The sequence below is a fragment of the Erigeron canadensis genome, chromosome 9 (genome assembly GCF_010389155.1).
Source record: "Erigeron canadensis isolate Cc75 chromosome 9, C_canadensis_v1, whole genome shotgun sequence".
Classification (NCBI taxonomy): Eukaryota; Viridiplantae; Streptophyta; class Magnoliopsida; order Asterales; family Asteraceae; genus Erigeron; species Erigeron canadensis.
The window spans coordinates 11,048,291-11,063,195 of NC_057769.1; the positions used below are offsets into that span (position 1 = coordinate 11,048,291).

General features: G+C 34.1%; 1 protein-coding gene and 1 long non-coding RNA gene across 3 annotated transcripts; both read right to left on the reverse strand.

Annotated features, from left to right (window-relative positions):
• Window positions 1–1,335: 1,335 nt before the first annotated feature.
• Window positions 1,336–3,089, reverse strand: LOC122581048. Its single transcript, XR_006320962.1, has 3 exons — window positions 3,044–3,089; window positions 2,262–2,406; window positions 1,336–1,443 (listed from the first exon to the last, which is right to left on the reverse strand). It is a non-coding gene; the product is annotated as an uncharacterized LOC122581048 (long non-coding RNA).
• A 2,471-nt stretch (window positions 3,090–5,560) lies between these two features.
• LOC122582172 (protein NAR1) lies at window positions 5,561–14,688 on the reverse strand. 2 transcript variants are annotated; one of them, XM_043754531.1, is made up of 11 exons: window positions 14,395–14,688; window positions 9,875–9,951; window positions 9,605–9,758; window positions 9,087–9,273; window positions 8,848–8,974; window positions 8,594–8,747; window positions 8,258–8,307; window positions 7,997–8,168; window positions 7,770–7,896; window positions 6,682–6,773; window positions 5,561–6,103 (listed from the first exon to the last, which is right to left on the reverse strand). In XM_043754531.1, the coding sequence occupies exons 1-11, from the start codon at window positions 14,530–14,532 to the stop codon at window positions 5,951–5,953; spliced, it is 1,431 nt and encodes a 476-aa protein (XP_043610466.1). In that variant the 5' UTR covers window positions 14,533–14,688; the 3' UTR covers window positions 5,561–5,950. The 2 variants fall into 2 exon arrangements, with proteins under 2 accessions (XP_043610466.1, XP_043610465.1); XM_043754530.1 differs by having other exon boundaries at window positions 9,875–9,957.
• Between the last annotated feature and the right edge of the window lie 217 nt (window positions 14,689–14,905).

A 14,905-nucleotide genomic window follows, 5' to 3' on the forward strand; every position in this document is an offset into this window, starting at 1 on the left:
GTTGGAGAATATCCAATATGGCTCAATCATATGCAAACAAAATCATTGTTGTTGTCTTCAGGTTCTTGTCTTATATTCCCAAAATGATTCTTTGGCCGGTATTGTAGATGTCATTTTCTTCCTTTATTCTTTAAGTCATTGGGTTTGGATAATACACACTAATTAAAATGACATGTGATTTACAGCCTTTTTAGTTAAATATTTTATATTACACTCTGATCTAGTCATGTTTAACTTAATGTTTTGTAGCTTATATACAAATTTGGTAGCTTATAAAGGTAATCTGATGTATGTATGTATGTATGTATGTATATATGTATATATGTATGTATGCATGTATGTATGTATGTATGTATACAACACTAGAAAGTTAGTAACCTCCGGATACCGTCTTCCACGGGTTACGGGTCTCAATACCGTCTCTAACAGTGTATGAGGGAGGTTGAGATATGGACATTCTTACCCTACCTAAGGTATAGAGCCTACTTCGTGGTTCCACCTAAAGTAGAAAAAGACCTCCGACTTGGAAGGAGTAACGATCGAACCCGGGTGTATTAACCACTTGGTTAATTGGTTTTCATGGCAGAACACGAGAAACCAAAATATGTAAACTCTGCTGATTCTGGGAGAAGTTTGGGTTGAGCAGCTTAAAAAACAGAAGAGAATAACAAATTCACATATAATAAGCATAGGCGTAACTAAAATGTTGTTTTTGGAGATATTACGTATGCCAATATTTTGTTTTGTAGTGCAATGCCCTATACTATCTGTTTCTTAGTAATTCCTATTTGTTGGATTGGAATTGCTTGTAATCTACTGATTTTCCAGATAAATGTTTTTTGGAACTTCTTAGTAAAAAAGTAGAGGCATGAAAACAGGATTTTGATTCGGGCCAAAATATTAATAACAAGCCATAGGCAACCCACCCTTACCTACAACTTAGAGTTGTCTTTAATTATAACCGGCTAATTTCTCCACGGCTACTTATGGGCACCTGTAAGAATCTCAGATTCAGTTTACCCATTTTGACTGTTGACTAGCGTGTATCAGGTCTGGCTGGGTCAAGCTCGTACAACACCACATTGTACAGCCGCAACTAACCTATGAAAGGATCAGTTTACTAGTTAGAAACCTTAGAAGCTTTAATGGTGCGACTCCCAATGGCTGGGTCAAGCTCGTACAACACCACTTGTACACATGCATCTTCAAATGCATATAAAATCCTTTTTAAGATCTTAATGTTAACACAACCTCATAACTTTTTATAAGCCAGGCACAATATGGAAAAACGCAATTCACGATAGTTGAAAGGTAATTGTATGGAAAGGGTGACTATAAATGAAATTATTGATGTCTAAATTGTGAGTTTAGATAGCATTTGACTTAAGATCACAATGGAGCGTCTTCATCCCATCAATGCCAGCCTAATAATCTGAAACAGAACTGCAAGAAAACACAAAAATTAACAAGAAAACTTTTGGAATTCCAAATGTTCTTTTCGGATATGAATAAATTGTTCTGTTACTAATGATCAAGTGTTCTACAAAACATATATAAATATATAATAGCCATATCTAGAAAAAAAAAAAAAAAGAACTCAAACAATTCTTTTGTTTCAGACTTTCAATTGTCAAAAAAATTTTTTTTTTTTTTTTTTGAAAAGCAGCCTGAAATTGGTGTGCCCACCCCGAGTTCAAATCATGTTAATGCCCTAAAAGGTTTGCTCTCCCATGTCTTGAATGGGTATAGCATTACAAACACCCCGACCACTGGACCAAGACCCCATGGCCTTTCAGTTGTCAATTACGCTCGACCTTTTCATACGGATAAAATGAACTCTCATGTATTCTTATCTTAAGCAAATTAATACCCTCTTTTTATTTCCTCATTAATAACTATTTAAGATCAAAATAAAATGGAAACATCAACACAGAAATTATGCTAACATGGTAACCACATTTTATGGACATGTACATTCGATAAATGTTACATCCAAGATGCATGATCACTGCCAATGAATTTTGTGTAGTTATAAGAGTATGTTTCAAATTCACATTTGATTAAGCTAATGTAAAACAGAACCCCAGAATAAATTAAACCAAATCGTCTTACTCAAAACTCTCGAAATTCAATAGCTATAAACAAAAACATATAAGCTTAAAAAAGTGTGACAACCCAAAAAGCATGCATTTGATCACGAAATTTAGTGTTATGTAGTAAGTACAATGAATAGTCAGGGAAAAAGGCAACGGTGGACTTACAAGATCCAACAACAACGACTATGAAGATAGCAAGCACATATAGCTCCATTGTTATCTTCTTGGAAGACATCGAGCCCAACCCTCTCTTTGTTATGTTTTTCTCAAACTTTGCTACTTTCTTTTCTGCAAGTCTCTTTGATGTTGTCTATTACAAGAGAAAAAAGAAGCCATCACATTAAAAAGTAGGAAAATTTCAACATACTATAGCCTTTGTCATAGAGACATAGACCAACAAAACACAAGTACAATTAATTGACTATTTGTATCATATTTTTAGCATAACTTGAGAATAAACTATTTATTGTCTTATTCGTTCCTGGTAATTATATCCGATTAATAGTTCACCCATGAATAAAAACAAAGCAATTGATATTGTATTCGGATATGTGTAACATATAAATTTGCGAAAAAAATTCTTTTAAAAAATGTAAACAAATTAATTTCTATAGTCTATGACTTACAAAAGAGAAAACTATAGCCCAAAAACAAAGAAAATAACAGATGGTAAAACAAAAATATCAAAAGAAAAATCCACAAACAAATCATACAAATAAAATCTCGTCTACAAAACACGATAATGACAATGTAACAATTGATGGTTATTATTTGTGAGCAATGAACTCTCCTAGTGGTCAAGGGGAGGTGGGAGGCTTTGCCTAAAGGTCCCGGGTTTAAATCTGGATATTGATGTTTAATTCCAAACTCGAAAAAAAACTAACTACTAATTACTAACTTGTCGTTAATATCAAAAAACTTTGTGTGTAAAGAAAGAGAGAGATCACCATTGTTGTTAGTGTTGATGTTATTGTTAATGCACAAGAAAGAAAGAAAGCACGTAACAGCAGGAAACTCAAGGATGATTTTGTGGGCCTTTAATTTCTCAACTCAAAATAATAAAATATTTATGTCTGAAAACCTTTTGACTATCAAATATTAATGCATTTTAATTAATTTTATACTTTTTATCCCTCAACCTAACTTCTTTTGTCATTTCGTAATTTAAACTTTCTACCAATAAATATTATTATTATTGTACATTGTAATGAAATTACATAACCGTAATGCTAATATGCTATAGTCGTCAAAAACCTTTCCTTTTGTATGAGATTAAATGATAGAAAAAATAGATAATTTTATATCTTATTAGAAATAAAGTTGGAAAACCAATGAATTTTAGGTCAAGTGGTTATAAGTATGAAAAGATGGATTTGAAACCATATATCTCAAGTTCAAATTCGATCAAAGACGGATTCTATCGCAGTAGGGCTTTCCGGGTGCTTGACTAGTTGGGTCATCCGGCACTATCCGTTATTTGCGGTTGTATAGGGTATCTTTCGCTATTAAGTAATAATCCGATAATCGTATTGTACTTTGAAAAAAACTTATTTTAATGTGAGGAATATTATTTTTCATTACGAAATAAATGTAGCATTTAATACCATCTTACAATGAGAATGCTAGGTTGGCAAACAATTCACAAACAAAAGTGTACAAACAAATCTTAAACCAATCAAATCAAGTTATTTTTTATTTTTCTTCTTTCTATCTATTTATTGATTGGTCCACACCACATGTCATATATGTTTGAATCATATGTTTGTAAATTGTTTGTATACCAAATATTAGTATATTACTACTTATATGATATAATATTTGTTGACATGGAAATACAGTAAAATATTTTGTATAACTTATAAGATATTATTTATAATTAAAATTTGTTGCAGGCATTTTTTGAAGTACTTTTTTTACCTTTGAACTAATGTACGATTGTCGACATTATATATCTTAATACCCTTTTTAACGAGTTAGATATTATTGTTATCACTTTTGTACTATATACTATAATAAGAACTAGCACGGTACCCGCGCGATGCGACGGTAGTCATGACGGTGACGGTGTGATGGTTGAGCAACGGTTGGTGATGGAGCGACGTTGAGTTGTGTATATAATTGATGTAAAAGGTTAATGGACATATTTTAAAACATAAAGGATTGATAGTGTAATTTAATCATTAATGTTAAGGAGGTAGTGTGTGAAAGTATTTTTAAGGGGTGCTAAGTGAAAATATTACATATTTTCAACATTATTACATATTTTCAACATTACCAAAAATAAAAAGGGCTATTCTTTTTATAATATAGTATAGATAGTGTCATTTTTGAAAGTTACATGAGAAAAAATATATAAAATATTATTAATGATTATATTATACAATCAGTCTTTTATCTTTATAAAATATCTTCATTAACCCTTAACATCAATTATTTACTTCACTCGACGCCGCCTCTATCACCAACAGTTATCCCCTACAACCACATCGTCATCACCACGAATACCGCCACATTACACGGGTATCGTGCTAGTCTAATAAAAATAAAATATGTATTTCATGGAATGAAATCAATGCTATTATTAATTTAATATATTGTCATTATTGTGCTCAAGAAAATATATACGGCCATTACGACTAAACGACAAATATATTGACAATATTTTGGTTAAAAGGAAAGAAAATATAGCTCGGAGAAAAAATAATACTGTATAATAAATAAACAATAAGGTACAACTATATATGTCATTTAGAAACCCCAAATTATCATATATGTTCAAAATACAAATTTTCAATACACCATACGTAGTGATGTTTAAAATATCGGGAACACGTACGTGTAAGATAACAAAATATTAGTCGCTCATCTTTTTATTTATTGGAAAATGATAGTTTAATTGGTTAGGAAATGTTGCTTCAATTTAGCGTAATGTTTTGAAATTTTGAACGGAACACATTTTAGTCTATTTTTCTAAAAAGGGTGTGATGAATTTCGTTTCTTAGGTCTAACAATGCTAAATTGAGATAGGTTCTGTTTGTAATGAGATCTACTCAAGTTATCTCAACTTGATGGGTAAAATTAAGACTATCTTGACCATTGAATTAAAATACAAAATTGATTATTAAATGTTAACCTTGAGTTTGACAACCCCCCCCCCCCCCCCCCCCCCCCCCCCCTCTTTTTTTCCTCGTACATGTAAAACTGGGAATGATTTTTGGGCTTGAAAGTAAGAAATTAAGCCTAAATTTAGCTGATGTTTGTTTAGTAGTATTGATATTGTATTTGATTGCGCTATGCTTCTAAAGGACCCAAATGGTAACTTTTATGATGGTGTTCAGAAAATTCATTAACTTAAAGATGAAGTACGAGTACCAAGTGTCCTTTGCCATCTATCCAAAGAGGCAAAGATGTTGAATAAAGACGATGTTTCTATCTATAAAACAGAAATGTATTGCCCAAAAGAATAACTATAATAAAGTAAAATTACTAATATATCAATAATTCTGTGGGTGTATAAAGTTGACATCATAACATGTTTAGTTGTATACATTAGAGGAAGTATACACTTTTTCTATCAACACCGTATAGCTTAATCTATCATCTTCCAAAGTCATCAAAATATCAGTCTACATCCCCCCTTTCGGTTCGCTTAGTTAGATTTTGATTCACTTGCAGCGTATTGAACAGATAATAAATCCACTGCAACCATCAAAAACTGCGGTTTACCAAAACTCTGAACCTCGACAGTGAATAACCTGAGCTCTAGGCCATGCAAGTTAGCACGTGTTGTCCAAGAACATAACGGAAGTCGCCAACAAGGAGGGGTGTCGAAAGCAAAAGATGAAACTCATTTATCACCAATTATGCAACTGAGATGTTATACTTTTTACAACTGGGTGGTATTCTGTGTGTATGTGTTGCTTTGCCTTCTCAGAACCAGGATGTTCTAGCCACTCGTCATATAAGCTCCTCACAATGGGGTTTTCAAAAGGATCAGCTACCAATACCTGAAAATCAACAACTTGCTAAGACAAAATATACTAGAAGTGGCAATTTCGACAAACTATGGATGTGTCAATTCAAGCTATGGTTCATCCTTAATAAATCACACATCAAAATTTATACATTAGTTGGGTGAAAGCTTTCCAAAGTTAGGTGAAAGCTTTCCAAAGTGTATTTGTCAGGAATAAAAAACCTCCTAGATCATTTTACATAAAACACTATTTTTTGTTAAGCCAAGATGGTTTTTGTAAGCATATTCGACATATTAATAAACATGTGACTTCAGTCAACCTGTCTTGGCCGACCTCAACGGTTCAATCCATTATCCATACAAGGAAAATACGTGTACAATGCTTTGACCCAACCCATCTTGACCCTTCACAAAATCCCCCTACTATGTCTGAAATGAACATTCAAAAGGCTACATATTACAAAACCGGCAAACCACTAAAACCAATGTTCAAGATTATCATGCTTTAGTTCTTGATTTTTGTCTTTGGTTTTTGGTTTTTAATTTTTTGACAGCAAAACTACCACGAACACTATGGAATTGATATCATTATGGTGAATCTTTAATACTTACATTTTCCATATAGGTCGTTTCTAATGCTTGAATCAAGTCTTTGCCAGATTGTCCTGGTTTTGGCTTTAATTGGCCACCTCCATTTAAGCATCCTGTTAGGCAAGAGACATTAAAAGATTAAGGTTTCAGTTGGATGAAAAATTTTTGAAGGAAAGTTGAAAATCAAAAAACATGTTCCAATTTGAAATACAAAGAAAAACCTCACAAAAAGTGAAAAACAATTGTCAATTTTATGACAATATTAATAAAAAACTGACTATTGTTGTTTCACTTTTTCTTTTACTAAGATAGGAAACTCATGTTTTCTAAACTTAGAGATTATAACATCTGAGCTTGATTTCAAACTTTCAGTTTAGAAACAGTACGGAGATGAACTCTCCTGGTACTAAATGCGTCATTACCTTTTCTGTTATTCATTTAGACTTTTTGTCATACAAAACAGAGTTGTCAAAGGTGCTCACTTAGTACGCCTAGGCGCAATGCGACGGCCAGGCCCACCTAGGCCACCTGAAACCCTAGGCTCAGGCCCACATACAAATTAGGCGGCGCCTCACAATTTTCCATATAAACGATTGGTATTACAAGGATAGATTTTATTGCATGTCAGAGAATTCACATATAAGGGGATATGAGAGGAGTATATTTGCTCCAAATATATCAAAATAAATCAGAATATATCATCGGATCATCCTTTAGCAACATATTTTCCATTCAACTTCAGGAGGGTTTTCTTATATTTTTCTTAAACTTGGTTTTCTTATATTACTAAGACTGACTACTTTTCTTAAACTCATATTTTTTCAAACTCAGTTTTGTCAATGGTTTTGAACAATTTGGTTTAAACAATGTGTTGAACTTTTTGGTTGAATGCATTATGGGTTATTTGGATGATATTTAGTAATTTGAATGGCATTTGATTTGTTTATTACTTTAGTGCGCTTTTTTTTCTGGGCCCGTGCATTTTTTGCGCCTCACGCCTTCGCCCCGTTTGGGGTCTTTGCGCTTTGAGTTCGCCGTCACTTTTGACAACTATGATACAAAATGCTACAAAGTTTAGAATAGGCAAAGTAGACATATAACCAAAATACCTGCAGGGCAAGCCATGATCTCTAAATAATGGTAGTCAGATTTTCCAATTTTGATTTTCCTCACTACATTTTGCAAGTTCCGGAAACCATAACATAGTGCAAACTTCAACACTGTTTTACCTTCTACCTACAGATTGAATTTGCCATCTGTAACACTTTGTTGAGTTCATCATAACCAAAGCTTGAAATTTCATAACAATTACAAAATAAAGAGTTTAATCACTTACTTCTAATGTCACTTCCTGGAAGTCAGAGTTCCGTACAGTCCTAAAGTTCAAAGGCCCTTTGATATCATGACCAAATAGTGCCTTGGCAGCATGACGGAATATTGTATCTGCGTATCCTCCTGAGCTTCCTCTCACTCCATAAAGATGCCCTTCTTCGCTAACATTGGATAATCTGCAAGATAATAAAACACATGTCATTTCTTTTCAAAGATGATTTAAAGGAATAAAACTTGAAAAAGCTACTTCATTTCTTCCGCTTACAATTTATCAAGAGGGGACTCATCCAAATTGCTGAAATCTACTGCTTTTAACTACACAAGTATACAACCAACAGTTCCTCAGATGTTTCATGAAAATAATACAAAAGATGCCAATTTAAAAACTATTTGGATATCTACATAATAACTGGTATTTCATAAAAACACATCAAAAAAATTAATTGATTATTTACATAATAACTGGTATTTCAGATATTTTATTAGTCAAATATTTCAGGTTGTCAACAATTAACCGCCGTCAGATGCATTAACCAGGGGAACTAAAAGCCGATGAAAGAAAGCTACAATAGTATGAACTCGCAAAAACTCTCAGACTTACCTGTATTAAATCCAACACTTCTCCTGTCGTCAACACAGAATCTACCTCTGTAGTCATTTGATCCGATTGGTCGTGAAAAACAAAATCATCCCTGGAAGCCTCAAGCTTTTTGTCATAACAGGGCATAACCGTCACATGATATATATCACATGGCCTGTACAGTTGAGCAATAAAACAATATTAAAAAAATAATAATAAAAAAAAAACACATAACAATTCAACCAATCAAGTGCATGATAGCAAACAATTCTGACCGAAGGCCTAATTTTTGGCATAAATGGTGCTTGATGATAGCTCCAATGGATTGTTGGGGGCTCTTGACCGAGGATATATATGGAAGAACATACGAACCAAGTGTTTTTTCAGCATAGCATATCCAACCTGAAGTAACGTAATATCAATTAGATACAGTAATCCACAATCTAGTCTCACAAAGATGAAAAACAGAACCAGATAGCTATTCCCACTTTAGTTCTGTACATAGTAAGCATACCTGGACATGCAGACGATATCATGGGTAGATAGGATGTAGACTCCTTCATGTCATGCACATGGCTTTGTTTATAACGTGATACAAATTCGTTGCAAGATTCTATCAGAGACAAGTCTCTACTACAGCTGGTATCAAATACGGCTTTGACTCCCAAAGACTTGAACAATGTAGTTAGTTTCCTGAAAACCTAAACACATACCATTCTTTACTTTCCTAAAGAATGTACACAATATATATATATATATGGGGGAAGAGAGTATGGGGTTGTCCCCCATCTAAGCTTAGATGGGGAACCCCTCACAATTTGGTTTTTTAATCCATAAATATGATGGGGGCCCCATCATTTGTTTAAAATACAAATATTATTAAAATATTTGTGTGTGAGGGGTTCCCCATCTAAGCTTAGATGGGGAACAACCCCATACACACACATACATCTATATGCACATAGAAATAACATATAAAACCCCATTAACTAATATTTATAACATAACTTCTAATGTAAAGAAAAAGCGCACCTGAACCGGAGAAAGACCGTAATGCACAGCAATAGAGGTCCTAGATTGTGGTGAAAGGGAAACAATAACAGTTTTTCCCTTGTTTATATTTGAAAGAAACTCATCCAAGCTTTGCTTCTCTAGCATAACAGTCTCCGCAGAAGTAATGCACCCACTGAATATTCAATATTATGACTTAAAACTAATTGATTAAATCAAAATTAGGTGTGTAGATTTATGTAAAATGAATTAAAATATCACATGCATATTATATTAGGCAGTAGCCACTACCTGCATGCTAAGCAATCTTTGAGCGATATTTTTACTGGATCTGCTTGAAGTGGTTCTGCAAACGGTGCTGTTTTTATCTGCTTCTGGAATTTCAAAAGGTGGGTAATTTAAAAAGATTCGAACTTGGATAAGGGTTAGTGGCAATGCTTTCTTTTAATATCAACAATCCAAAGCGTCTATTAGCAGCTAAACTAGAGATAACAGGAACGGCCTACAAACTTCAGTCACATATACACACATTGAAAGTAGTACAACAAATGACGACTCCTATACCAAATGGGAAAACATAACCCGAGAGACTAGTCTAATGGGTGAGAGCCGATTTGGTAAATAAACCTGACATTTGTTTACCCATACCACCAATGTGATACAAGTCCATACCTTGTAATAGTTTCAATCCATAACAGTCCCCCCCCCCCCCCCCTTAAAAGAACAGGAGGCCGATGTCCTTGTTGCTCATGGCTGATACCAAATTATATGAGAGAAAATATCTTAAGAGGAAAAGAGAAATCATATCAATTCAAGGTTAGTTTCTCATACATTGCTTAAGCCTAATATATATAAACTGTCACGACTTGCTACAACAGTTAATGGCCTTAATTAACTATTAACGAGCTACTCAATCATCAATACACTTTTAGTCCCTCAGCTTACTACGATTTACATTTAAACCCTTATATTAACAAGGATTAATATGTAACAATACCCTACCCTTATATAATCTTTGCCCACAAAAATTACAATCAGCATCCTCTTGGAATCTGCTTATAAATGATTTCCCAAGCACAGAACAGCCATGTCGTACATTTCCAAAACTCTATAAACACCCTCACAGTGAAAAGAAACTACTCTTTTCTCAAGTTTCTTGATATTTTCTTTATAAACTGATAACATGATCTCAAACACTTGTGTTCTCTCCTTCAACCTGTTTACTACCCCAACAACCCTTTTCTAAAGAGTCAAGCAGGTGTCTTGCTTTCCACTAACTTCATCGGAAAGATGTGAAGTCTCTTCTCCAATTGATCGTTTGGGATTTAATTCAAGCTGGCCTACAAAGTCATAAAACTTCATCTGTTGATCTCTACACAACTGATCCTTGTATTTCACTTCAAATTCCAAGCTCTAATAAATTTCTTCGAGCTTCTTTAACACCTCTTTGGATCTCATTTTGTTTTATCAACGGTTGACTCCAACTTTTAAAGCTCACCGTAGTCTATCTGTTTCTTGGCCGTAGTCTATCTATTTCTTGGCTAGGCGCAACTCAAAACCACAAATACAAATCTCGAAATTTTAAAGAGCTTGAGGTCTCACTCATGTCATGCTCTAATAGGCTAAGTTGCACAAACATTAGACTCTTAGAATCATCACCAAGAAAATCTTAAAGAGAATATGCCAACTTGGAGTTCCTATATGGTATACCATTATACCAAAGCAAATATGACATCACCAAGTGCGGAAAAAATCCATTAATGTTCCGAGTTTCCTTAAGGAGGTCTCCTTGAACATGGATTGCACTTCCTGCTAAATCAACAGACCAAAGCTTGCAACCTTCATCATATTCTTTGCTTTCACCATGATACAAATTATACAATGAGATTCACAACTACACTCATTGATACTTCTAGTTTCTTTGATCTTCGCGAGGTAGCAAGCCAATCAAATATTTGATTTGCTCGTTATAAACTTCCAACACACTGAATTGAAACTTTAAATCTAAAAGCACAACATGAGTGAAACCTAATGCTTGTTAGCCCATCAAGGCACGACATACGTGAGACCTTAAGCTCTTTAAATAGGCTTGTGTTCATAATCTTGATGAGTTCAGCCTAGCTAAGAAGCAGATAGACTAAACTTCAAAAGTTGAATTTAGTAGTTGATAGAGCAAAACAATATTTGAGATCCCGAGGTGTTAAAGAAGCTATAAGAAATTATCAGGACTTGGAATTCAAAACTCAAATGAAAGGATCAGATGCACAAAACTTAACAAGAAAAGTTTAATGACCTTGCAAGCCAACTTGAATTAATATCTCAACTTATGCAAGCAATTGGAGAAGCAGACTTCACATCTTCCCGATGAAGTTAAGGAAAAGCAAGACACATGTTTAACTGTTCAGGAAGGGGTTGTTGAGGTAGAAAACAGGTAGAAAGTTAAGTGTTTGAGTACAAGTTATCAGTTTATGAAGAAAAGATCAAGAAACTTGAGAAAAGAGTAACTTCGGTGTGAGGGTGTTTACAGAATTTCGGAAAGTGCTGCATGGCTACTAATTAATTTTTGAGGACAACAATTCTATAAGGAAGAGTATCGTTACATATTAATCAATGATAATATATATTCAGTAGGTTAAATGTAAAACGCAGTAAGATAAAGCATAGAAAGGTGTATTAGCGACTAAATAGTTTGTAATAATTCGTTATGGGGGTTAACTATTGTCTTCGGTGAATAGAGTGTCGGCATTGGTCACGACACCCCCCGCCCCCAAAAAAAAAAAACTCCCAAACCAATCCCTCATGTCACCTCTTTCACCCCTCATTCCACTAATCATGTTGTACATGATGACACATGCATACACGAGGTTTTGATTGGATATTTGTACGCCTTAACAAAAGTAGACCACAAAAGATATATGTCATCAACTAGATTGTAGCGACGACTAAATTGTAGCAACGCTTGTACGTATGGCCATTCACAAAAAAATGGGATTTAGGCGTCGTATGATTACGCTCGGGGAGGTACGGATATTGCATCAAAACATTGATATCGTTAAGCGAACCCCGAAAACCAAAGAATGCGTGACATATCCACAAATCGTGAGACGCCATCGCTTCCAACATAATCGTGGGGTATATCACCCTTTTTATATTGACTCCTCGACTCCTTTGGACACATTTTCCAAGCCAAATTTTACAATCTAGACTGCCGAGCATACCGGGCATGTGATGTCTCCCTTCGTGTGTCTACGTAGGTAATCAGCATATGTCTAAGCAATATCGTCAAAGAAGGTGAAGGCATTCATGTGAAGTTCTTTGCGCCATCTCTAAATACTCGTCGTGGATTACCGGTTGCGAGCTGCCTAACGTCAGACGTACATTTTTGTATCGCGATAAAACCTTTTTTCGACCGAGCATCATAGGACTCTTGAAATCAAAATCTTGGACGATTTTTAAAAATAAATGCTTAGGCATACGATACCTATCTTCAAGTCGAATTTAGGTTCTTCACAAAACTAGTCGCGAATCTTTTTGAAGCATACCAACGATTGCGATTTACTTACACTTTGACCTTGTCGTAGAATCTTCGGCAACAGCTTGAATCGCTTCCACAAACAATTCTAGACTACTCTCGTCGGACCATTCGAACGACTCATCTAACAATATAGGGGAACCAACTCGTTTTCCATATGGATGTTTGTTGCGTGTTTTGTTTTTTGATAAAACTCTGTAAATTTGAAGGGGAAAGTGTGTTTAAAGTGTTTGAAAGTTGTAGTGTATGTGAGTGTATGTGTGTTTAGATAAGGAAAAGTTTAAAAAGAGAAGAAAAAAATGCAACGACTATTTAAACAGATATTTTCCACTCTCCCCGTTCCTCTTGTATCGTGTGGTCACACCTCTCATTTTGACACCACACCGTATGCTCTAGGGTCGGCTGCGGTGTTCCACCGCGACGCCACACCCACACCGTGTCGCTGCCAACACTCTTACAAGCCATAAAGATAAGGCTTAAGCAATAAATGAGAAACAAAGCTTGTTCTAATACAAAAGTACTCTCGGTATATCGTTTGTATTTCTCTCATATCTAAATTAAGCATTTCACAGGGTGATTAGATATTCATGAAATACAAAGTTACTTCACAGTTGGAACAACCAAATCTAAATCATTACTATTTATAATGTCAAAAAAAAGCCTTCCTATTTATTTATAAACATACCCTCAGATAAATTAAATACCTAAAATATTTAAATTAAAAAATAAATAAATAAATTACTATTTATATTATAAACATACCCTCACGCCTCAGATAAATGAAATCCTTAAACTAATAAAAATAATATATATATATATGATAAAGATCAAATGAGAAGGTGAAAAGATTCGTTTTTGATTTTTTTTAGCTTGTTTTTTTTTAACTTTTTTTAACTTTTTTCATCCTCTTTAATTAACTAATTAACACAAAAAATTTTAAAAATATTTTTTTTTCCAAAGGACGTAGCCCGTAAGCTATAGGCGAAGATCACCCCATCACCGATCACCCCCTACCCCCATGACTTATCACCCTCTATCACCTATCACCCTGGTGCTACCCTTTATTAATAAGCCCATACCGTACCGTCCCATGTATAACTCACTAACTTGGGTTATAATTTTTTTTTTTATGGATTGAGTTAATTTAATAAAGAATAAAAAATGAAAAAAAAAAAATCTAAAAAACAAGCTAAAAAAATAAAAGGCGGACCTTCTCTCCTCTCTGGATCTCTACCATATATATATAATGAAAACAAATAAGAAAGAAATAAGAAAGGACCTTGATTGGTTGTTGATTATTATTATTATCAACGAGTCGAGAGGAACCAGATTTCATGGAAACAACGCAGCCTTGAGATGGGGCGATATAGTCATTTAGGTCGCCTATTCTTAGTGTTGCCGAAAATTTCTCAGACATGTTTTCCGATTCTAGGTTAAAATTTTGTGTGGATTTTAGTGATACTGAAATCGACGGATTACGACGGTTTGCGGCGGTGGTGAACTATTTGTATAGCGTCTTTTTTTGTTTTGATTGTTCCTCAAATTTGTATTTTGTATGACTTTTATAAAGTGTTTTTTTTTTCTCTCGCTCGAGAATATTTACTTACCAAAAAAAGAATAAAATAAACGGGATAATTTATATGTTTCTATAGATATGTAGCTTTTTTTGGAAGGAGTTTTCTAACAAGTGTCCATGGGTACGATAATTAGCATTTAATAAGTTATGATTTTTTTTCTAGACCAATTTTGCCCTTTCTTTCTTAATCTTTTTTAATTCCTTCGTATAATAA

Bases quoted from the DNA above. Each gene is read 5' to 3' on its own strand.
- LOC122582172 (XM_043754530.1), bottom strand. From the start codon at position 14,532: ATGTCTGAGAAATTTTCGGCAACACTAAGAATAGGCGACCTAAATGAC. The intron at 9,958-14,394 runs GTCCTTTCTTAT...TTGAAATTCCAG, and splicing joins ATAATCAACAACCAATCAAG to AAGCAGATAAAAACAGCACC. The intron at 8,748-8,847 runs GTCAGAATTGTT...TCAACTGTACAG, and splicing joins TGCCAAAAATTAGGCCTTCG to GCCATGTGATATATATCATG.